At 41.3% G+C, this 23,491-nt stretch overlaps 3 protein-coding genes across 6 annotated transcripts; 1 reads left to right on the forward strand and 2 right to left on the reverse strand.

Moving 5' to 3' along the window:
* Positions 1 to 748: 748 nt before the first annotated feature.
* On the forward strand, positions 749 to 23,419 carry LOC113143872 (prostaglandin D2 receptor 2-like). 4 transcript variants are annotated; one of them, XM_026329505.2, is made up of 3 exons: positions 765 to 845; positions 995 to 1,140; positions 21,674 to 23,419. In XM_026329505.2, the coding sequence occupies exon 3, from the start codon at positions 21,729 to 21,731 to the stop codon at positions 22,791 to 22,793; it is 1,065 nt and encodes a 354-aa protein (XP_026185290.1). In that variant the 5' UTR covers positions 765 to 845; positions 995 to 1,140; positions 21,674 to 21,728; the 3' UTR covers positions 22,794 to 23,419. The 4 variants fall into 4 exon arrangements, with proteins under 4 accessions (XP_026185266.1, XP_026185290.1, XP_026185279.1 ...); XM_026329481.2 differs by lacking the exon at positions 995 to 1,140 and having other exon boundaries at positions 749 to 845; XM_026329494.2 differs by lacking the exons at positions 765 to 845; positions 995 to 1,140 and adding an exon at positions 12,895 to 12,980.
* Positions 1,334 to 3,015, reverse strand: LOC113143911 (uncharacterized). The gene is made up of 5 exons (XM_026329551.1): positions 2,894 to 3,015; positions 2,077 to 2,778; positions 1,828 to 1,944; positions 1,717 to 1,748; positions 1,334 to 1,588 (listed from the first exon to the last, which is right to left on the reverse strand). Exons 1-5 carry the CDS (start codon positions 2,931 to 2,933, stop codon positions 1,466 to 1,468), a joined length of 1,014 nt encoding a protein of 337 aa, XP_026185336.1. The 5' UTR covers positions 2,934 to 3,015; the 3' UTR covers positions 1,334 to 1,465.
* LOC113124112 (uncharacterized) lies at positions 13,887 to 14,904 on the reverse strand. The gene is made up of 2 exons (XM_026296567.2): positions 14,444 to 14,904; positions 13,887 to 14,360 (listed from the first exon to the last, which is right to left on the reverse strand). Exons 1-2 carry the CDS (start codon positions 14,831 to 14,833, stop codon positions 13,887 to 13,889), a joined length of 864 nt encoding a protein of 287 aa, XP_026152352.1. The 5' UTR covers positions 14,834 to 14,904.
* Positions 23,420 to 23,491: the final 72 nt, after the last annotated feature.

The raw sequence follows: 23,491 nt of genomic DNA on the forward strand, positions 1-23,491 counted from the left end.
CTGAATGGTCACATGATCAGGGCCTCCTACAGTGGTAATTTTAGTCTATGAGATGATTTGCACTTAAAGAAGTGAGATGGAAATAAAAAGATGGTTTGAAGAGGACATGTCATTGGGCAGTGTGAAGGAAGATGTGCGCAAAATATAGGCTTAGTTCAGTGTATACAGGAGACAATGACCTACTTCTGGAGAAAGTGTTAAAGTACCCGCAATAAACAGAAGAAGCACTAAATTGTCTGCTTTGTAAAAACATGGGTTGACAAACTGTTAGTATTGGTGTAATACTGACATATCTCATATCTGTTGTGAAGGGGAGGTACAGGGCAGCCAACCCAGACCATAAGTAACCCTCCTCCTCATGTTGTTCTCATTTCTGCCTGGTACATCTAGACCTGCTGTTCTAGCTGACTAAAAAGATTCATAAGTTATTAAATACAGACTCCTGACTTCCTAAAAGTACCATGTGTAGCAATCCTAGTACAGATTAAATTACATCTGTAGTTCCCTTTATTTGTTTAGAGCATTTTCTCTTGATATGGTTTAAGTTCACTTGAAGTGCTTTTTTTTCGTAATGTGATAGAAAACACTTCCACCTTATGAACTTTTTCACCCAAAGGCACCTTAGTGTGTAATTTGGACCTGCATAATACTGTATCTGCATTTCCTCTTTCTCAAAAAGATGACGTAGCACAAACTGGGATGGTTGTTTGGATGGGTTTCCTAAAAAGTGAAGCTTTATGTCCAGTTAGAGAACTGAAACTGTGAACTCTGTGGTCATTATCTTTCAAGAACGCTGAACTAAAAGTCTCATACTTGAGAAAGAAAGCTAAACTTTTGGAGTAAAGGTATGTAAATCATTCTGTCCTTTCACTGTCTTCTGTAATCAGTTACCTCCATTGTAATTCCATGTGTACGAGCACTTTTTATTTTTTTAGATGTATTTTTCTTATTATGTGCACAGCATGCATCTAAAACATCATGCTTGTTTCACAAGTTCTGTGAGACCAGGCTCACCTAGGTAAAAGACACTGTGGCCTGGAGGCTGAGACCAGTCTTCCTGTGTTTTGGCTCTGCTGGGACTTAATGTTTCCACCAATGGAAACTTTGTAGTTCACACCACCCCCTCTACAGCAGTGAAAGGTAAACATTGAGCGTGAGCTATAGATTGAAAGGTGCAACCTGTGCTTATGTTACTGGTTGAAGAAGATATTAATAGACTGTAGGGGATTTTCATGAGGTTGCCTGGTCTATCTATGATTTCGGTGTAGTATTGTTTTACAGAGATGCTGATCCGTGTGACTGTAGTGCACTCTCAACTTATTTGACTCATAAATACTGTCAACAAAAGGATTTTATTTTTCTTCATCATTTTACAATGTACAGAGATGTCAATAATTTTCTTATAACAGCGATTGACAAGAAAATGTGAATCTATTCAAGAGGCTGAATGCAAAGCTCCACTGCACTACTTTCTGCTCTTTACTCTGGAGTATACGCAGGTATTCTCGACGTGGTCTTCTTGACGTTGACGGCTGCCGTTTCTGTTCAGATTCAGAGCAGCATAATGGAGCATGTCTGCATCTTGGCTCTGTTCCGGATAAAATAACAACAGGGAACTGTGTTAACTGTGTTTAATAACTAGAAGCGTAAAAGAAGAATGATGTGGAAATGCAATAGCTGTTGTTAAATATAATATCATATGGTTATTTTACCTACCATGGTGTGAGAGGTCAGAGGAGAACTGGATCCTGCAAATAAAAAAATGTATGAATGATCAAGCCAGTCAGTTAAATACAGGAGCATTTTACGTGATTCAGGAAACCATACCTGTGCAGACAGAACACAACCTTTTCTTCAGCCTGTGCATGATGAAGGCCAAAAGGACGAGAAGAATAACTGAAACTGCAAAAGCCACACTCAGGCAGTACACCAGGAAAGAATCACCTAAGATGCAAGACACAAACATAGCACAGATCATTTTTATATTTATTTATTTATTTATTTTGCCTATAATCAATCAGACCAGTCAATTTAATGGTTGTGTTTTTGGTTTGAAGCAGCAGTAATGTTACCTACCTGAAATCACCACTCTTGTTCCATTTCCAAAAACAATCTCCCCACATGAGGCCATAGCACAGTAGTACACTCCAGCATCAGACATGCTCACAGACTTTATTGCAAGGTTTAAACTGCATTTTTTCACTATTGGCGTTTCATTTGAGAGGCTTGTACACTGTTCTGTACTGGGAGAGATGACTGCAGGCTGAGATGCATCCTGTCTGAACCAGTACAGGCTCAGATCCCCTGCACATGGTTCAGGATATACTGTACAGCTCAAATTGACAGTGCCTCCCAACCAACGTGGTTCCAACGCTGGCTGCTGGACAACAGCTTGAATGTTGGACTGTGATGTTTTGACATGAAGGAAAGCTCCTTGTCCAAATTCAATGGCGTTGAATTCTAAAATGCCACAGTAATAAGTTGCAGAGTCAGACAGACGGACATCTGTAATTTTGAGATGGTTACTCCCATCAGAACTTTGTGTGACAACTTTAAACCGTTCTTTATACACAGGGTAGATGTCTGCTTCTGTTTTGTGCTTCATCCGTCTGGATATGATGCGAGGTTGACTGCCCAAACTTTGCTGATACCAGGAAAGGAATGTTACAGCTTCATCTTGACAAAAACATTCCAAAGTCACTTCATGTCCAACTTCAGCTCTTATAATCCCACTGTCCTGAAAGACACTGGGGGTCTTGGTAACAGCTGGAACTTGACCTGCACAGTAAAGTATAAAGCTATATTGTTTATACCTTTAAAATGTCATTACTGTCATTCAAACCTCTACCCATGCACACAGAAGCACTGAAAAAAAAAAAAAAAAAATACTCACATATTGCATTGAAAAGCACAAGAAAAATGCAAAGTGGCATAGTCTCTGGAGCTCTGCAGTCTGTGTCTTGTTGGATACACCCAACTCTTATAAGAGACGAAGGCGGTTTATGATTGGCCAAGCTGACTTCGAATCAGGTTTAGCGATTTTTTTCGCTTCAAAAGATCTGCCCGATCACGTGACAAGAGATGCAACTGGAGTCGTCTCAGTCTTTTTGGTTACATCTTCCTTGTCAACGGTGGACAGGAGGCGTGACATATTTTCTTTATCATGCAATGGAAATTCTCTCAAGTCGATTTTTGAATAGAGGTATAGAGGTTGAGCTTACACATGTTTTTTTTTTTTTTCATTTGGAAAAACCACATATTCTTCAGTTAGAGTTAGATGTGCTATCATTAGTTACAAGCTAAGACAAATTGTTTGTTCAAGTCATTAAGTGGCTTGAAAATGAGTGTGTGGGGGAGACAGAAAGAAAAAAAAAGAAACCAGGTCAAGTTATCAGAACTCATTTAAAATACTTTAAGGTATATGTTGATTTTGCAACTGTGTTTACACATTGATAAACCAGTGATGCACCTCGGTTCATGTTTTATTTATCTCAACAGTTCTCCATAATGGGATCACACACATCATTGGAAGTTCTACATTTAGTGGAAAACATATATAAAATCTGTACGAAACGGCAGGATCACATAACTTAATGTTACATGACTGCCCTCTAATGTTAATTTTTCTTTACTTATTCGTGGTACTAGTCATGGTCATAGTTCATCTTCATGTTTGAAGATAAAAAGTTTGACAGTTAAGTGATGGAGTCATCTCAGAGCCCACACACTGAAAAAGGCCCTGGTTCCCATATGTCACACTTGAAGTATTCCATGTTGCCAGATTCCCATTACAGTAGCTTCTGGCATTCAGAAGCAAGTGCACCTTTTGAATTCTCTTTTTTTTTTTAAACTAAAACATTATTGTAGCTAATCTGCAATAGTGCATAAAAGGTTTTTAAACTGTAAAATCGGACTTACAGTATCTTAAGGTGAGCAGTGCCCCCGGCAGCCTCTGCTGCCACAAGTGACGTCCACAGGACCCTTGGCACATTTAATCCTCTTGATATCTGAGCGTACATTATTGTAATGGAAGGGAAACATAATTAGTAAGTCATGTATCTCGAAGTAAAGTGAATGGACTTACCGTTTTACTGTCTACTGACAATCTTTGTCGTACAGATTGGCAGAACTGCTTACAGTGACCGTACATATCTGGACCCAAAGCATTAGCATGCTAAGATGTAATTGGTAGCAGATGGAGTTACTAACCAAACAGCCACTGATTGACTGTGTCTAACAGCAGATAATGGTCTTCCCTTGGCAGAGGTGGCAAGCCATGTCCATAAGCGCTATAGGTGGCAACAGGATTTGCTTAAAGTTCTCACTCAAAAAGCTTTTCAGTTCTGACTGACTGGTGGTGAGTCCCAGGTATTTAATCTGTGCAATCTTGGTAACATCCTGAGGGACATTGAGGTTATTGTGGCACCGGGCCCTCGCGTGGGTCATTGGGATGACAGGAGTCAAAGTGTGACTGGCCGTCATTCTTCTGTTACAGTGTAGTATCAATATTCAGTATGTATCCTGACAAAATGTCTTGAAAAAAATGTTACGGAACAACTTAAAAAATTTCTTGAAGTCCATGGCATTTTATCAGACAGTCAGTCTGGTTTTCGAATATGACACAGCACAATAGGTGCTGCTGTCAAGGTAATAGGTGATATAATGGAGGATCCGTGGACTATAAGAAATATTGTGCTGCTCTCTTTATTGACTTGTCTAAGGCCTTTGATACTGTTGATCGTGTCACCTTAATCAACAGGCTTTGTGACATTGGTCTATCTGATCATGCTGTTGGCTGGTTTGTCAGTCTGTTTGTCAGTTTGTTAGTCAGTTGTCAGTTAGTCAGTTAATGCAGATAAAGCCTCATGTTATTCTCAAAAGGCAAACAGGTACCCTCTAACCTCCCTAAGATTAAATCAGCTCAAAGAGTAGAAATTCAAATGGTTACAACTTATTTGAATTTTATTTGGAACTTAAAGTGTTTAGGTATTGTTATTGATCAAAGTTTGTCTTTTAAGCCACACATTGAGGGCATTGTTCATAAACTGAAGCTTCTTCTTCAGGAACAAATCCTATTTTTCTTTCCTTGAAAGGAAACACCAAATTTCTGGAACTTTTTTACCTTTGCTGGATGACACTGATTGGCTTTTTATGAATGCACCTGAACAGTACCTAAAGAAGCTTGATACTGTGTACCTGTTATATGTATGAGCGCACAGGAGTAGCGGAGTTTTAGTTCAGGGTTGTCCACTGGATGGGGTTCACGAAAATCTGAGACGGGAGGATTTCCTCCGGCTGGTCATCCTCCTCCGCGGGTGCGTGAAGGCGGGACAAGGCATCTGCTTTAACGTTCCTACTCCCAGGATGATAGGAAATCTTAAACTGAAACCGTGTGAAAAAAAGGGCCCATCGAGCCTGGCGAGGGTTAAGCCGCTTAGCTTCCCGGAGGTATTGCAGGTTCTTGTGGTCCGTCAGGACCAGGAAGGGATGCTTAGCCCCCTCTAACCAGTGCCACCATTCCTCCAAAGCTAGTTTGATAGCTAGCAGCTCACGGTTCCCAATATCATAGTTCTTCTCCGTCGGGTTAAGTTTTCAGGAAAAATAGGTGCAGGGGTGCAGTCAGGCCGGGGTCCCCTGGTATTGAGACAGGATGGCTCCAACTCCGGCCGTGGAAGCGTCCACCTCCACTACAAAAGGGGAGTTGGGATTTGGATGAATCAAGAGAGGGGTGTGAGTAAAAGCGTATTTCAGTTTTCGAAAGGCCTGTTCTGCTCTCGGATTCCAGTCGAGTGTCTTGGTTTGGCCCTTCAATAGGTCCGTGAGGGGGCTGGAGATGGTACTGTATCCGAAAATGAAACAGCAGTATAAGATTATAAGCACTGCGTAGGTCCAGTTTCGTAAAGATGGTGGCTCCTTGAAGCTGTTCTAGGGCGGCTGGTACTAACGGGAGAGGGTAACGAAACTTTACCGTTATGTCATTTAGTTTGCGATAGTCTATACAAGGTCGTAGTCCCCCATCCTTCTTGCCCACAAAGAAGAAACTCGATGCCGCTGGCGTAGTGGAGGGTGCAATGTATCCTTGACGCAGCGCCTCCTGGATGTATTCCTCCATGGCGTCTTGCTTTGGTAACGATAATGGGTAGACACGTCCCTGTGGGAGCGGGTTTCCAGGAATCGGGTCTATCGCACAGTCCCATGGTCTGTGTGGCGGGAGTTGAGTGGCTTGCTGGGGGCAAAAAATGTCTCTGAACTGCAAATAACTGGGAGGTAATCAGAGCGTTTGAGCCCCTCTGGGACTTTCTATGGAAGTGGAGTGGAGTTTTAGAGGTGTAGGGGGAGTAGGGCAAGGTCTGGGACGTCTCGGGAAACACTCGGGGAAACACTCCTCCCCCCACCGGAGGATCTCCCCTGTTGCCCACGATATGATGGGGTTATGTTTCATCAACCACAGGCGGCCCAAGATGAGATCCACTGTGGCTCCCTCTAGGACTAGTAAATGAATCCATTCCTCATGTAGTAGCCCCACCTGAAGAAGCAGGGGCCCCACACAACGGGAAACGTGGGAGGTCGTTAGCAGGGTTCCGGTCACGGATTGGACATTGTAGGGGGTTTCTGTGGTCGTGGTTCCAAATTGCCGACAGAGGTTGCTGGAGATGAAGTTCCTCGCTGACCCAGAGTCGAGGAGGGCCGTAACTGGTATCACAGACATACCAAGGGTTAAATGGGCCATAGTAGTTAGGGGTTTCATTCTGGGAAGAGGAGGATGGATCGTACTCACCCAGGTTCGTATGGGACGCACTGGGCAATCTCTGATCCTATGTCCACTGCCGCTGCAGTATAAGCAGAGACCCTGTCCTAGGCGTCTTTGTCGTTCTGCCGGAGTGAGGCGAGTGATGTCTGTTTGCATGGGCTCTGGAGAGCTGGAGATCACAGGCAAGCTGGGAGGTGATCTGATGGGTGTGGACGGGCTATCCCGGGTGCAGGCACTAATACAGTATCACTAGTTGGATAAATTTCTCAAGACCACAAGTATCGTCGTAGGCCGCCAGGTGGCGGCGTTGGTCAGGTTCCAGTCCATGGCGAAAGGCGGTCAGTAGTGAAATCTCATTCCAGCCGCTGGCGGCCGCCAGGGTTCGGAATTTGAGGGAATATTGCTGTATGGTGAGCGCTCCCTGTTTAAAGTGATAAAGTTGCTCACCAATCGAGGAGTCTCCGGGAGGACAACAGAACACCTCCCGAAAGTGAGCGGGTCCCGCCTGACTTAAAATGGTTTCTGCCCATTGGAGAGCAGGACCCGTCAGAGAGGTGACGACGAAGGCTATCTTCGAACTATCCGTGGGGAACATGTGGGGATGTTGGTGCAGAATGAGTTTGCACTGGAGAAGGAATCCACTGCACTCCTCCATAGCTCCGGAAAAGGGCGTTGGTCTGGCCACCGTGCTGGCGATCACCACCGAAGAACCATTCCCCCTGGTGAATGTCGGGGGGACTGGTGTCGAAGCTCCGGGCATGGCAGCGGGAGGAATGCAGCGGAGTGTTTCCTTCAAAACGTCCACCAGCTCCTGAAATGGGTCGGGCGAACTCATCCTGTCGGTCCGTAGGTCCGATCTTCTGTTATATGTGTTCAAGCAGACACTGAGTAGGGAGGATTCAGGAGTCTTTATTTACAGGTCGAGGGAACATGGAGGAATGCTGGAATCAGGAGATCAGAGCACCGGTGGTCCGGAGGTCAGTCGGCTAGGTGGTGGTGTGGGGCTCAGGAGAAACAGGGTTTCGAGGATGGAGTCCTTTGAACGGCGATAGGTTCTGCGTTGCAACAAGTCACTGCAGTCACTAACGAGATCGGACGTCTGTTCGCTAGTGGCGGGCGTTTTTATAGGCAGCTGAGGGATGAGGGACAGGTGAGTCTAATTGATCATCAAAACGCAGGTGAACTGGATCGTCTTACCGGATTGGGGGGAGAATCCGGCCGGTCCATTACAATACCACTGTGCATTAGTTTTATTATAGGCTATGGGTAATCATGTTCACCACTGTACTCTGTATGCTGTTGCTAAGTCTCCATCCCTGTATGTCTGCAGACATGTATCTTGGGCCTGCTCCCACCTGATCTTTGTACATACATGTGTAAAAACCAACAGGGGCCAAGGTATGGTGGCTAGATGACTAGGTCAGACCATCTCCCAGACTACAGGTCTTGTTGGGTGTTCCCGGTCTGCAGTGGTTAGTACCAACCAAAAGTTGTCTAAGGAAAGACAAACAGTGAACAGACAACAGGGTCATGGGTGTCCAAGGCTCACTGATGATGAAGTTAACCTACTGTCAATTAAACTTTCAAATTTCATTTATACTTTTCAGAAAATCCCATTTTGTTTGAATCTTTGTTGCAATGTTTGAAATAATGTACACTGGTCTCTATGAAGAGAAACATTCAGTGGCTGTAGTGGTGATATCACAACTACAGTGGAGAGAATGTTGAATTTATTAAAAAATGAATGCTGGACAAATGTGTTTCTCTTCCTGACAGTAGAACTATCAAAGCAAACAGATGAGCTGCAGGGTGACACAAGTGGCAACCTGCTGCTGCACTGGCTCCTGTGTACACAGTGTTAGGCAAGTGAAGCATTTCGGTGTACGTTTCCACTGCTTATTTTTTCTGCCTCTGTGACCTTTGCCTGTAGTGTTTTAGACTGATGTCTTTTTGCTGCCTGGACCACTGATGGTTTCATTTAGGTTTTTGCGTTTGTTAGAAAATCCTATGAGTTACATTGTCTGGGTTTTATGCTGCAGTTCTAGCTATGGGTTAATTGTTATGGGGCATTGTGGTGCAAAGAGGACAGCAATTCTTGAAAGCATCCATTGTGCTGTCGTACCTGACCTAAGGGTAGCAGACTCAATACGCTGGAGGAGTGTCTGCTCTCATGCATAAAATATAGTTTGGTATGTCATCCATATCCCTCAGCCTGATAACTCTGTTTACTCATGCAGCAGAAGCAAGCTGCTGTGTGGGACTGAAATAGTTCTTTTGATCTTTGTGGTGTTTATGTAGATGCTTCAGAAAAGCACTGTGGTAAAAGCTGTACATGAGGCTTCACTGACCAACGTGCTTCTCACTTTAAACTGATACTTCCTGAGTTGTGCAAAGCCACAGGAGTAAGGCCTAAAACCTATTTTCAAAGCTGTGATGGAAAATAGCTCCTCCAATAACTGACTCACATATTAGATTAGATTAGATTCAACTTTATTGTCACTGCACATGTGGGTACAAGGCAACGAAATACAGTTAGCATCTAACCAGAAGTGCATTCTCACAGTGCAAATTATTTGCATATATAAACAGTATATGAGTGCAAATGAGCAAATGATTATAGATGGTGCAATAAAGAAAGTATTGCATGCCATGATAATGATTAAATATGTAAACAGTATTCAGTATTCAATGATTTAGATGTATGCAGTGAGGAAGATATTGTATAAATTGTATAAATAATTTGTATATGTAAACTGTACACAGAAAGGGTTATATACACTGATAATGTGTTCAGTCAATGTGTGTGTGTGTGATCGGGTGGAGGCAGAGTTCAGCAAAGAAACAGCTGTGGGGGAAAAAGCTGTTCCTAAACCTGCTTGTCTTGGTCCGGAGGCTCCTGTAGCACCTCCCAGAAGGCAGGAGGGCAAAGAGCCTAGGGGCAGGGTGAGAGAAGTCCTTTATGATTTTGTGTGCTCTGCTGAGACAATGCTTCCTGTAAATGTCCTCGATCTTAGGAAGTGGAACTCCTATGATGCATTGGGCAGTTTTCACCACCCTCTGCAGCGCTTTCCGGGCTGACACAGTGCAGTTCCCATACCAGACAGTGATATAGCCGGTCAGTTTGCTCTCGATGATGCAACAGTAGAAGTTCACCAGGATGTCTGAAGAGAGATGGATCTTCCTGAGTCCTCAGGAAGAAGAGGTGCTGGTGAACCTTCTTGACCAGACTGGAGCTGTTGGATACCCAGGAATTTGAAGCTAGTGACACGGTCCACCACCTCTCCATTGATATGAAGTGTGTGAGGTGTGTGTCACCTTTCTCCTTCCTGAAGTCCACTATGAGCTCCTTTGTCTTCATAGTGTTGAGCAGCAGGTTGTTGCAGGCACACCTCACAGCTCACAGACGGTCCACCTCCTCTCTATAAGCTGACTCATTGTTGTCTTTGTTGAGTCCAGTCACCGTGGTGTCATCTGCAAACTTGATAATTGTGTTGGAACTATTAAAGTCAGTCAGATCAAATGATAAACACTAAAGGTGAAGTGCCTAAAGTGTTTATCTAAATAACACTAGTGAGACTCATGCTATACAAATAACTGCATTCTCATTGAGTTAAGTGATCAATGCCCTGTCTGTTATAAAACAAGTTCATTTATTAGTCAGTCCAGCTGCAAACCCGAGACATGGCACACTCATGCAATGAATGGCTGCAACTGATGAACAACATAGCTTTTCACTGTGTTGTAGGACAGGGAACCTGCACGCTATCTGAAGTCAGCACAACTGCTCAGAGCTGTTGCACAGTCACAGCCCTAACAAATAGCAAAAGCTGTCAAGTGCTGTTGATTCTGCGAAATGACACTTCGAAGAAATTTAGAAATGAACCTAATATTACACTGTATCACAGTGTAGTATACATCATCACACATTTTATTGTAAGGCATAGTGTAATCAGTCATCCATGGAGACAGGGAAATGGTTTTTGTCAGATTCATCTATTTGCTTACCTGCAGTTAGGCGCTGCTGTGGTTTTCTGCACCCTAAGATACACTATCTTTCTAATCTAATCTCATTACCACAGCTTTCAAATATACAAATGAGTACCCTGGTTGTGGTTTTGCTCTCAAATGTGGAAATGTTATCAAAGAGTAATGATGAATGATGATTTTTTTTTTTTTCCTTTTTTGCTTGAAATCTGATCATTTGTTTCCTGAAGTAATTTTGTTTCTTGTAACTGTTGAAAATAGGTTAGAAGCACTGTGAGGTGGCAGCCAATGCAACTTGTGGCAAGACTGGATTTTTTTTTTCCATTGTACTTTTGGCATTAAGAAGTATATTCAGGTCAGTTCCTCTGCACTGGTACACTGTTGAACACAAAAACAATTGGCTTTTTGTGACTTTTGTTGCTTCTGCAGAGCTTTGTGTTTTTGTCCAGGAGTATGAAGACAACCTTTACCTAGAATATAAAAAACATGCAAGAAGAAGTTAAGCCAGGCCCCCAACAATCTTGCAAAAAAGCTCCTCCCACTCTGCTTTCTGTGGCCGGTCCAAGTCAGCTGAGTCACTGAGGTGAATGTCTGCTTATCAGGACTTTTTTTTGTTGTTTTGTCACCATGTGTTTTGACTTTTAACCTGTATAAAAATATACATGAGAACGAGAAGTGAGAAAACAGAGGTGTTATTGTGAAGCAACTGGAACAAACAACCAGCATCATAAATAAAACCACATCCTGTGGGGAGAGGCGGGGGGGGCAAAACCACTTGCACTCAACTTGGTGAGAGCATGACCAGAGCGGGAACTCAGAAGCAAGAAGCGTTTTTCTATTCTCTTCTTTGTCGGTCGACTGCATGACTTGAAAACACATCAATGTCTTTATGGGTGAAACATCTTTAAAGATGGACAGAAGACCCAAGCTTTACTATAGAGCTCAGAACATCCAACTGAGCTCAACATTGATTTTGGTGTTTTCGGAAAATCCACTTCACACAGTGAGATATAAAAGAGTGGCCTCACTCTCTGAAAGAGGTTTAGTGACAACAAACTTTAATTTTGATCACTTCACCGAGACGACAGGACTAAAGTCTTCTGCAAAAGAAGAGAACTGTGTGCAAAGTGAGAAGAAATAGCGGTTTCATGACGCTGACAGTGCTTGGAGGCCTTGAACAAAAGGTAGAGGGAGGCTTTTTATGTCAGTGGACTACTACAGTACCTCAAAACACATCTCTGTGTGGGCGGGTGGCTACAGTTTGATATGATCAATCAAGACACATCTCAGAAGTGTTTTGGTTTGAAAGCTTTAAATGCACTTCAAATGTAACTTATCTTTTCAATCTTAGGTCTCTGGTGGTGACAGCCACATGTTAGTAGTGTGTGATCATTTAGACAAAATGTTTTTAAACACCAGGATCAAGTACTGTACTCATGGGCTATCTATTATAGGTTGCCTGCTGCTCCCTACTGACCAAAAGCTGAACTGCACACAATGCAGAGCAGAAAGAGCCACGGCCTTATGCTGAACCTAAACAGGCCTTTCACTCAGTTTGAGAACTACTCAGATGGATGAAAAGTCATAACCCTGATGATGTGATTACAGTTGCAATATGCGTGATATGGAAATGAAGTGTAGTGTTGAAGCTGAGCGCACACTCTGCTGTTTCAATTTTGGCCAGTCTTTTTGTGAGTATCCTATCCCAGCATTTTGAAAGTGTGACACTAAATGAATGGAATGGGCCTTAGTCACAGTTGGGGAAGCTTTATTAAGCTTTATTTTAACCCACAGATTACATTACTGCTACCCAGGCAAACAGTTCTCCGTTTATACATGTCACTAGTAACTTACTTCTTCACGAACGCAACCGCTAAAAGTGACGAGGAATCTACAGCCACAGCCCGGAATGTCCCTACAGGCTCTTCCCGTGCTCTTTAGGACCCCTGGCTGTCTGATAAAATGCCTGCTAAGTATTCTTCGAGGAACATGGACTATTCAAACACTGCCTGACTACAATCGACGAAGTTATATTAATAATAATAACTATAATAATAATAATAATACTAGTAGTAGCAGTAAGGAATTTACAACAGACACCGTTGGAGATGTAGAAGAAGGTGAAAGCACCACATGTCAAGTGATAATTTTTTGTTGAATAATAGTTTTCCCATCTTCTTAGGTTGTACAGCTTTAATACAAACGGTCATCAAAACAGGGCAAACTACAGGAATAAAAAATCAAGGTAGGTATTGACTTTGTTAGATATACAATGCAGAAACACGTCTGCTAAAAAGTAATAGTGATATGTTTGTCACTAAATTGGAAAGGAGATTATCCGTTTTTTAGATTTTATTTTTTGCTATAATTACAGATACAGAATAGATTCTAAACTTTACAGTTTAGCATAATCAGGAGTAAAAGATTATTATGTGGGTTTGAGGGTTGGTAGATTTGCTTAAAGAGCAAAAATCACTTCATGTCTGACACCCGAACTCCAGAATAAATCGTCTCCTTCTCTGTGTCCGCCCGTCTCCTGCTCTTGCCCCGCTTCTTTTTGAAGTCCAGCGCAACGTACTGCATAGTATCAGATTCCTCATTCTGTAGGAAATAAGAAAGCTAAACTGTGAGCTGTGTCTATGTACACAGTCAAGTAAATCATGAGGAGGATTTTTTTTTTTTTTTATCTAACCTGGTTCTCAGCGGTATCTGGTGCACTCGCCCGAGAATGCAACCCTTTAAAAATAAATAAATAAAGAAATATTTATAGTCCCTAGGAGGCAGACGTCTGAGAAACCTGGAAATGTAGAAAAACCAAAACTATCTGCGTGTAACTTCTGTTACACAACATGCTGTGGTTTTAAGATTTGGGTGACCCTCATCAGATCAACACGCAGACTTCTCTGGTTAATATGCAGTAATTGTACCTTCAGATTGAGGATGTGTTCTCTTGGCCATTTTGCAGATGATACAGATTAGGGTGATGTTCAAGGTAACAGACACAAGCAAAGCTGCAGCCATGTAACGCACTGAGACAGGAAAAGTGTCATACTGTTCCCCTGTGAGTGAAAAATATAAGTGAAGGAACAGACTAAGAGAAAAAGAAAAAGTGGCTCTGATTTTGCATTAGAAGCAAGATTTTTTTTTCCTCTCAGTTTAAAGAATGTAGACTTTTTATGGATGCATTTGTAATGTCAGCTCTACACACTGTACAGAAATCATCAGTGTACAGATACAGCTGAAAAGAAATTGAAAAATTGAAAAAGTGTTGCTCACCTCCAACATCCAGTCTTGTTCCTGTGCTAATCAGTATCTGTCCACACGAAGCCATAGCACAGTAGTATGTCCCAGCATCAGACAGCTTCACATTCTCCTTTGATAAACTGTACATGCAGCTCTGTACAGGAGACCCGGACTCGCTGCTGTCCACACACCGACTGCCTCTGTGTGTGTGGACGTACATGATTCCCAGGTGTGAATCCTTTTTGAGCCAGTAAACACTGTGTTCAGTGTCACTGATTCCAGTGTGCACCGTGCAGTTCAGAGACACAGAGCCACCTGGCTGCACAGACTCAGTCACTGTCTGCTGGAGAAAAGACCTGTACCTAGACTCTGGAAAGTCCAGAATTTAAGATGTTAGAAATGGCCACGAAGTGGAAACAGGGACAACATCAAATCCAGAAATCTAGGTCAAAATTCTTCTTATATTGTAAAATCTCTAAAATGTAAAACAATATAAAAATTACCTTTTAAAACTAAAAATGTCCCATTGTCAAATTCAGTGACTGCAACATGGGTTTGTCCGCAGTAGTACATGGCTGAATCTGAGTGCTGTACATTAGAAATGTTCAGATGATAGAAGCCTTCCCCAGCGTGGACTGAAAATCGCTTGTTGTCTTTGAACTGTTTATGGAAGATGTTAGACTGGATGAAATGTTTGTAGAAAGACGATATTATTTGAGGCTGCTCCCCTGCAACCTGCTTGTACCAACCCAGATATTTGGCACTGGAGGTATAGAAACAAGGTAAAGTCACATTGTCTCTGGGGTTAGCGTAGAGCACAGCACCATCTGAAAGAAAAAGTATGACTTCATACATTTAAAAAGTATCATAAATCTTCTCATAGAATATGAAAACACTATGTGAGGGTCCCCCAGTAAGATTTACTGTTTTTTATTGTTTGTTTAGCAGAAAAAAGAGTGTATGTAGTAACTTACAGGCGCTTAAGAGAGGAATCAAGAGCATGTAAAAGTAGTACATCCTTCACTCTCCGGTGCTCAGTCTCCCAGTGTGATGGTGGTTTCAGTAAAGGGGTCAAAGAAAACTGCTACACCTTCAACGGAAAATAGTCTGTATATAATGCAGACCGTGCAGACTGGCTGTCAGTACTTGGAAGGAAGTGATGAAGTGAGAAGCTCAGATTTACTTATTTATACTTAAATAGTAAATTTTATATATTCCCCACAGTTTGCATTCAGGTGGAAACAACAAATTTTCTAACTTCTTACCCTAAAAACAAAAAAACTGCCTCATGACACAGATGTTGACTTTAGAGCAGCCAAATAGTTTTTTCTAGAACATCCTCAGTGACTTTTTGTTGAACTGTGTTAGACTTTTTGTGGTCTAGACATATCTTCAGAAGTGCTTGCATGTACTGTACTAACAGTCTACATCTCTCTGCACATTATGCTGATTGACCTGAGGAGGGCGCCAACATTGCTTCACTTTTACTGGTTGAGCTGTTTACTGTCTGTGTTGCCTGGCGATCTCTAAAGGTTGTACCCTGACTAAGCCATAGCCAGTTACACAAACTGCCCATGATCTTTAATAGGATAAGTGGTAAAAAGGATGGATGGATGTTTACTGTTGTACAGATCTGACAACTGGTAAGGACAGTGGCAGCAGTGAACTTCCTGATGGACTTTACTAGTTTACTAGTACTAGTTTACTAAAGATAAATGTGTAGGCAGCTCTATCTTGCAGGATCATCTCACCCCCTCAGTGATAGTGTTAAGTAAATCTCTGTCATCCACATAGGTAGGATGAAACATTGTGTTGTTTTCTCTATTCTGTTAGTGGGAAAATGTAAATACTGAACAAAAGAGCCTCAAAACTGGGACCTTGGAGAACACATTGTTTATGTAAATGTGTAATTATTGTAGCAATCCAGATAAATGAGCACCTATAGTTTCATACAGACACATTCAATTGTGTATATGTGTGTGGACATTACACATTGCAAAATACAGTAGACAGTTTCACCATATGTATATTGGCTCACTACATTACATAATTTTCTTACGAAGTTACAATTTGTTCATACTACTGTTTTTCTGTTGTGTGTTAAATTGAAGGTCTAATAAGACACAGCACAGTACTGGGATGTACTGACTCTTTGTATTTGTGTCATGTTCCCAACATTTAATATTTGCTAAGGAATCCAATTTTTACTCTTTCATGTTTTAATCTCTATTGCTAAGGACAACGTTTGGTATTGGTGTGCTTGAACTGTAAAACATTACAAGCAAGTTGATTTTTTTTGTTTTGTTTTGTTTTTTCATCTTGTCAGTGTGTGAGAGCCCTAACCCTATTTGCAGCCACACCTTCACATGCTCTTTCTGAGGCACACCCAAACACTTAGTCATAGTCTGCCAAAAGACCTTTCAACTAAAGATGTGGCAGCATTGTGTTCTCACAGAGGAAGAACAAAATGTCCACAGCTGAGTAAACCAGCAGGTGTCAGTGTCAACCTAGAACACTTTAAAATCAAAACACAGAGTAAAACTTATTCCCTTAGGGTACACCAGATTCCTACAACTTCAAAATGTGTAAAAAGACTCCCGGAGCATAAACCCACCTCTCTTGACATTTCTGCATCAATTTGTGGTACTGATGTAACAGACTGATTGGTCGATGTCATGTGACTCTCGTTTTTATGTTTCTGCTTGTTTCTCTTTTCTACTAGTGAGGTCTTCAACTATATGATGCTGCAAGTAGTGTGATTGAAACCTTGGTTCATAATAGTATGATAATAATAGCAACTTAAAATATCATAACCTAATGTATTGATGATCTAATATACAGTGGGTACGGAAAGTATTCAGACCCCTTTAAAATTTTCACTCTTTGTGTCATTGCAGCCATTTGCCAAAATCAAAAAAGTTCATTTTATTTCTCATTAATGTACACTCAGCACCCCATCTTGACAGAAAAAAACAGAAATGTAGAAATTTTTGCAAATTTATTAAAAAAGAAAAACTGAAATATCACATGGTCATAAGTATTCAGACCCTTTGCAGTGACACTCATATTTAACTCACATGCTGTCCATTTCTTCTGATCCTCCTTGAGATGGTTCTGCTCCTTCATTGGAGTCCAGCTGTGTTTAATTAAACTGATTGGACTTGATTAGGAAAGGCACACACCTGTCTATATAAGACCTTACAGCTCACAGTGCATGTCAGAGCAAATGAGAATCATGAGGTCGAAGGAACTGCCCAAGGAGCTCAGAGACAGAACTGTGGCAAGGCACAGATCTGGCCAAGGTTACAAAAGAATTTCTGTAGCACTCAAGGTTCCTAAGAGCACAGTGGCCTCCATAATCCTCAAATGGAAAAGGTTTGGGACGACCAGAACTCTTCCTAGATCTGGCCATCCAGCCAAACTGAGCAATCGTGGGAGAAGAGCCTTGGTGAGAGAGGTAAAGAAGAACCCAAAGATCACTGTGGCTGAGCTCCAGAGATGCAGTAGGGAGATGGGAGAAAGTTCCACAAAGTCAACTATCACTGCAGCCCTCCACCAGTCGGGGCTTTATGGCAGAGTGGCCCGACGGAAGCCTCTCCTCAGTGCAAGACACATGAAAGCCTGCATAGAGTTTGCCAAAAAACACATGAAGGACTCCCAGACTATGAGAAATAAGATTCTCTGGTCTGATGAGACCAGGATTGAACTTTTTGGTGTTAATTCTAAGTGGTATGTGTGGAGAAAACCAGGCACTGCTCATCACCTGCCCAATACAATCCCTACAGTGAAACATGGTGGTGGGAGCATCATGTTGTGGGGGTGTTTTTCAGCTGCAGGGACAGGACGACTGGTTGCAATTGAAGGAAAGATGAATGTAGCCAAGTACAGAGATATCCTAGAAGAAAACCTCTTCCAGAGTGCTCAGGACCTCAGACTGGGCCGAAGGTTCACCTTTCAACAGGACAATGACCCTAAGCACACAGCTAAAATAACAAAGGAGTGGCTTCGGAACAACTCTGTGACCGTTCTTGACTGGCCCAGCCAGAGTCCTGACCTAAACCCAATTGAGCATCTCTGGAGAGACCTGAAAATGGCTGTCCACCAACGTTCACCATCCAACCTGACAGAACTGGAGAGGATCTGCAAGGAAGAATGGCAGAGGATCCCCAAATCCAGGTGTGAAAAACTTGTTGCATCATTCCCAAGAAGACTCATGGCTGTACTAGCTCAAAAGGGTGCTTTTACTCAATACTGAGCACAGGGTCTGAATACTTAAGACCATGTGATATTTCAGTTTTTCATTTTTAATAAATTTGCAAAAATTGAATACTTTCCGTACCCACTGTAATCAATCCAATTCACAAATGGTATTTGTTTTTTATCTCTTGTTCTTTTTTACTCTTAAACAATAATCATTCACATTTAGTCATAAGCGTTTCATATTTACTGTGTTATTGTGTTAAAAGAAGATGGTGATAGAGAGGAAAAAGGAAGTGCAGCTTAGCAAAATTGAAGTAGGATTGTTAATTTGCTCTGGGAAGTCAGCTTGCAAATATTTGGCTTCAAAACTGTTCATACAGCTGGTGATCCAAATCTATGAAATCACACTGAGAATCGCAGCTGGACTGGGTATGTGTGTGTCAACCATGTGTTATTAGCCAAACATGCTGTCACTCTGGTGCTTTGGTCCTTTAGCACATCCAAAACTAAACTCTGTAAGCTACTCACTGCTTGGCTGTTTAGGGAGGCTCTTTCATATTATGTCCTTCAGTCCTCTTTAAAGTTTTTTTGTAGTTTGTCATATAACGCAAAAATATATAACGTCAAAAAACATAAATGAAAAACAACAATGAACTGTTTCAATGTTGTTGAGCTGTGGTGGCTGTTCTGTACAATGTAACTGGTTGATGTATTTATTTGCAGGCTGAAAAATCCATCCAAATTACCTTTTTTGTCACTTTCACATTCTGTGTAAATTGACTCATGACAAGACATCAGGCAAGGGCAGCACAGTGGTTTAGTAGTTAGCACTGTTGCCTCGCACAGCAAGAAGGTTCCTGGTTTGAAACCCATCAGGGACCTTTCTGTGTGGAGTTTGCATGTTCTCCCTGTGCTTGTGTGGGTTTTCTCCAGGTACTCTGGTTTCCTCCCACAGTCCAAAAACATGTATGTCAGGTTGATTGGTGACTCTAAATTGTCCATAGGAGTGAGTGTGAGTGTGTGAGGTTGTTTGTCTCTATGTGGCCCTGTGATGGACTGGTGACCTGTCCAGGGTGTACCCCTGCCTTTCACCCAGAGAGAGCTGGGATAGGCTCCAGCAGATCCCTGTGAACCTGGTTAAGGAATAAGTAGGTATAGAAAATGGATGGATGGACAAGACATCAGTTTGTAAAAATATACTGATGTATGAATTACACATGAAAGAACATGCCCCTAGTGTAGTGCCTTGACTCTCAAACTGCAGCTGTACATGATAGTTGACATTTCCAACAGGGCATAACAAAATGCTAATGTCTTCTAAGAATTGAGCTCTCATTCATTAGCGTCATAAAGCTGATATCAGTAATCTTTGCATCATTGATCCATCATTCTGTTTACTAAAATCTAGTTTCACTTTTTGTAAAGAAAAAGACAAGTTGAATCTTTGGTTCTTTGTATCTGAGTGGGTGTTCACAAATGAGTAAGAATTCACAACTTATTTGACTTTGATATTGATCTGGAACTGAATTGATTTGTTCAGTTATTGTTTTCTGATTGTGATTGATTTAAAGATATGAGTAAGTTCTGTAAGAAATCTGAAAAACTATTTTTTTAGATATTTTGATATATATATTATTACGAAATTATAAAAAGTCTGCGTCATTAACACTCATTAACACTTTTATTGTTACAGACACGTAAACATGACAGCAGTAACATAACCTACACTGTTTCTCAGATCACTATGTAATATAGTGGGCGATTACACTTGCCTGATGTTTTCCTGTTTTTTTAGCACTTTCAGTGGTCAGTGTGTTCTGCTCTTATTGGTATCCAGTCATCACTATACTGAAGTCATCGAAAAGATCATCAGTCACTTTTCTGATGCCGAACACCTTGTGCAGCAAACTAAATCTAATAACTCATTTAAGAAAATGAACAGACCCAACAAAACACAAAGACAAAACTGATGTATTCTAAAATGGTAAATCACAAACATTTATGTGCAGCATCGTCGTGTGATCTTCTCAACTTATAATACGTAAGGCACTATGCATTATGATTTCCTCCGATGCAGACTTTGTATGAAGACCAGACTCTTAGAGTTTGTGTCAAATTGTTGGTTTGTCAGTAGCTCGGTGTTTCCTTTTCAAAGCTTGTGACTTCCTACAACTTATACGCCCATGAGTCTAGTTCTGGGTATGCTGACATGCTAACAACACATAAGAGGTGTCAGTCAAACTGCCTGTGACACCGAAAAAAAAACAGGGGATTTTTCTGTGAGGAGATGATCTGCATGTTTGCAGGGGGGTAAGTGAAGGGCTATTCATTATAGCTGTTTTAAAGTCTATGTTTTGCAGTAGGAAGGATAAAGTGTCATTTGTCAATCATTATAGTTTTTATTGAACATTACAGTGTTGGAAATGTTGTCCTTGACAATTTATTTATTTATTTATTTATTTTCAAAAGTTATTTTTAAGAAGATTTGCTCTGTTTAGTTCTGGTGTAGGGACTGTATCACCAACAAACAAACAACAAGTGCTGAGCCTTTAGAAGAGAACTGCAAAGAGGATGTGCAAAATCGCAAAGATAAGATGGCAAGAATAGGCTGCACAAAGGTTGCAAACAGAATACATCTTTCAGAGAAAATTTTTTAAAAAATTCAGATTTTTATATAACAAGTAAATTGGAGGGTTTTTTTTATAAAGTAGGGATAAAATCATTATTGGAACCAAGTGCTATGGTTTGCTCCACCCTAATTGTTAACGTCCACAAGAAAACCATATCGATCATATCAAAAGCATGTCAGTGTTGCCGTGTACAGATAAACAGTGGATTAAACCTGGTGCCCCAACAGCAAGTTTCAACTGTGTGAGTGTGTCTGTTCCTAATATGTAATTTTCTCTCTTTTTTGACCAGACATTGGTTTGTGTTGTGGTGAAACCCATTTGATCTTGATTATTCGCTCTTACTTTGAATTGTAACGCCTACATACATCTCATATTGACTTATACGTATTAACTATAAAGCTAGTATGACAGATTAAAACAAACATGCACAAATCTTTTGCATGTAGATGCCCAAGTTAGCTAGAAAAACAATGCTCTTTTCATCACTGCGGTGTTTCTTGTTCTGGTTTAGTAATACTGTTAGTGAAAAATGTAATAATGCATATAAGTCTAAAAAGCAGCTTTTGCATAATTAGTCTAACAACAGATTGTGGATTGTGGCACACATCTTTGCCCTGTAATACCAGTTTTAGCTGTGAATTGTAATAGAACTAATTGATACATTTTTATGTTATCTTTTTATCTTAAATGACTCTATGGTTATATACTGTTACTAAAGTATGTTTACAGTTTAATAGCAGTTTAGAAACAATCATTTTCTTATTACTGATGTCTTCTGTTTAAAAATAATCTTGCTAAGACAAATTCTGTTACTTGAAGTTGTAATTTGCCTTTAAGATTTCACTTGTTCACATCTCTATTGTAGGTCTCAGCAGTGTAAAGCAAAGGGATAAGTTAAGGACTAAAAGTTGCCCACCAAGATGCTGTTTTGTCCTTCAACCCAGAACATCACTCCACCAGCATATAACAACACAGAAAAGATGAGTTCTTTGACTATTTTTACCATTTTCCTTCATGGCTTTTTCTCTTCCGTTGGCATCGTTGAAAATCTCCTGATCATTGGAGTAGTAGGTTTCCATGTCCGCCGCTCTGTCATCAGCATCTGGATCCTGAACCTTGCAGCCTCTGACCTGCTGGCCACTTCTTTCCTGCCCATCTTCACCCTCTACATGGCAAAGGGCAACACCTGGACATTGGGCAAAACCTTCTGTCGTATCCATTCCTCCATCTTCTTTCTCAACATGTTTGTCAGTGGCTTCCTGCTTGCAGCCATTTCTATGGACCGCTGCCTGGTGGTGCTGAGACCTGTCTGGGCCCAGAACTACAGGAACACCCGAATTGTGAGCAAGATATGTGGAGTGATATGGGCCTTTGCTGTGGTCTGCACGATCCCTTTCTACATATTCCGTGACACCATTACTCTAAGAAGTGGCAGGATTCTCTGTTATTACAATTATGCATTATACCTGCCTAGTGCGACATATGACCGGAAACCTGTGTGTCAGCAACGCAAGGAAGCCTTGGCCTTTATGAAACTCTTTTTTGCCTTTCTGATCCCTCTGTCAATCATCATCTTCAGCTATGTAGCCGTGAATGCTAGCCTGGCACGCAGAGGACAACGGCGTCCTTTCCGTTTTGTTCGTCTTGTAGTGGCAGTGGTGGTGAGCTTTCTCCTCTGCTGGGCTCCATACCATTTATTTATTGTTATGGAGGTGCTGGCTCCTGAAGGCCATCATGCACAGAAAATAGCTGGCAAAGCTCTGCCAATTGCAGCGTCCATTGGCTTCTTCAACAGTGTCCTCAACCCCATTCTCTATGTGTTCAGCTGCCCTGACCTGTGCCGTAAGATTAGGCATTCTCTCGGTGCAGTGATGGAGAGTGTTCTGGCTGAAGATCTGGGAGAGCTGGTCCGGCGCCGCAGCACCGCTTATAGCTCTGTCAGCAATACCGAGGTCACAATGAAACAGATTAATTCCAATGTGTAACGTGTCTCAAAATTGAGGAACCAGAGAATGACGAAAGTCTTGTACCATACATTTTAATAGTAACCAATAGTAACCAACTTCCCTTGTTTACTGCTCTAAATTCAGTTTGCTCTTTATATCTGTTAATGTTAATGTGAGCTTATATTACACCATATTTGCTATTTGCCTGGTATCATAGTATCTTAAATTTTGCAATGGTTGTTCAAAGACGTGTCCAAGAAAGAGTCCACAAAGAGTTTTTAAGGACTGAGTTAAAAATTGATGTTTTGTTCAGTTGTCAATCAGAAACAATAATTCTTATGTTGCCTTTGATATTTGATGTGCATATGTTATTGATTGAACCATAAACTGAGCCACAGTGTTTCCCATCTCTTTTCTGTGAGATGATTTTGAAATGAAGTCATAGGCATAAGGTGGTTTTTGCTTGATGTTATCAGCAATTGTGAAAGCTCAGACAAGCACATAACTCTGTCTGAATTCACAAACTGCACTTGTGAAAAGCAGATGTCAGCTTATTTTTGTGTTTGACTTCTGTATCACTGTTATTTTCATGTAATTTTTATACATTTTATACATTTATACATTTTTGTAAAACATTTCTAAACTTCAATAAACCAAAAAAACAGCTTGGTGTGGCAGTAAGACACTTCTCTCGCACCTAGGGAACCACAGTGCTTGTGTTTCCTTAGTGAATTACA

The sequence above is a fragment of the Mastacembelus armatus genome, chromosome 18 (assembly GCF_900324485.2).
Source record: "Mastacembelus armatus chromosome 18, fMasArm1.2, whole genome shotgun sequence".
Taxonomy (NCBI): Eukaryota; Metazoa; Chordata; class Actinopteri; order Synbranchiformes; family Mastacembelidae; genus Mastacembelus; species Mastacembelus armatus.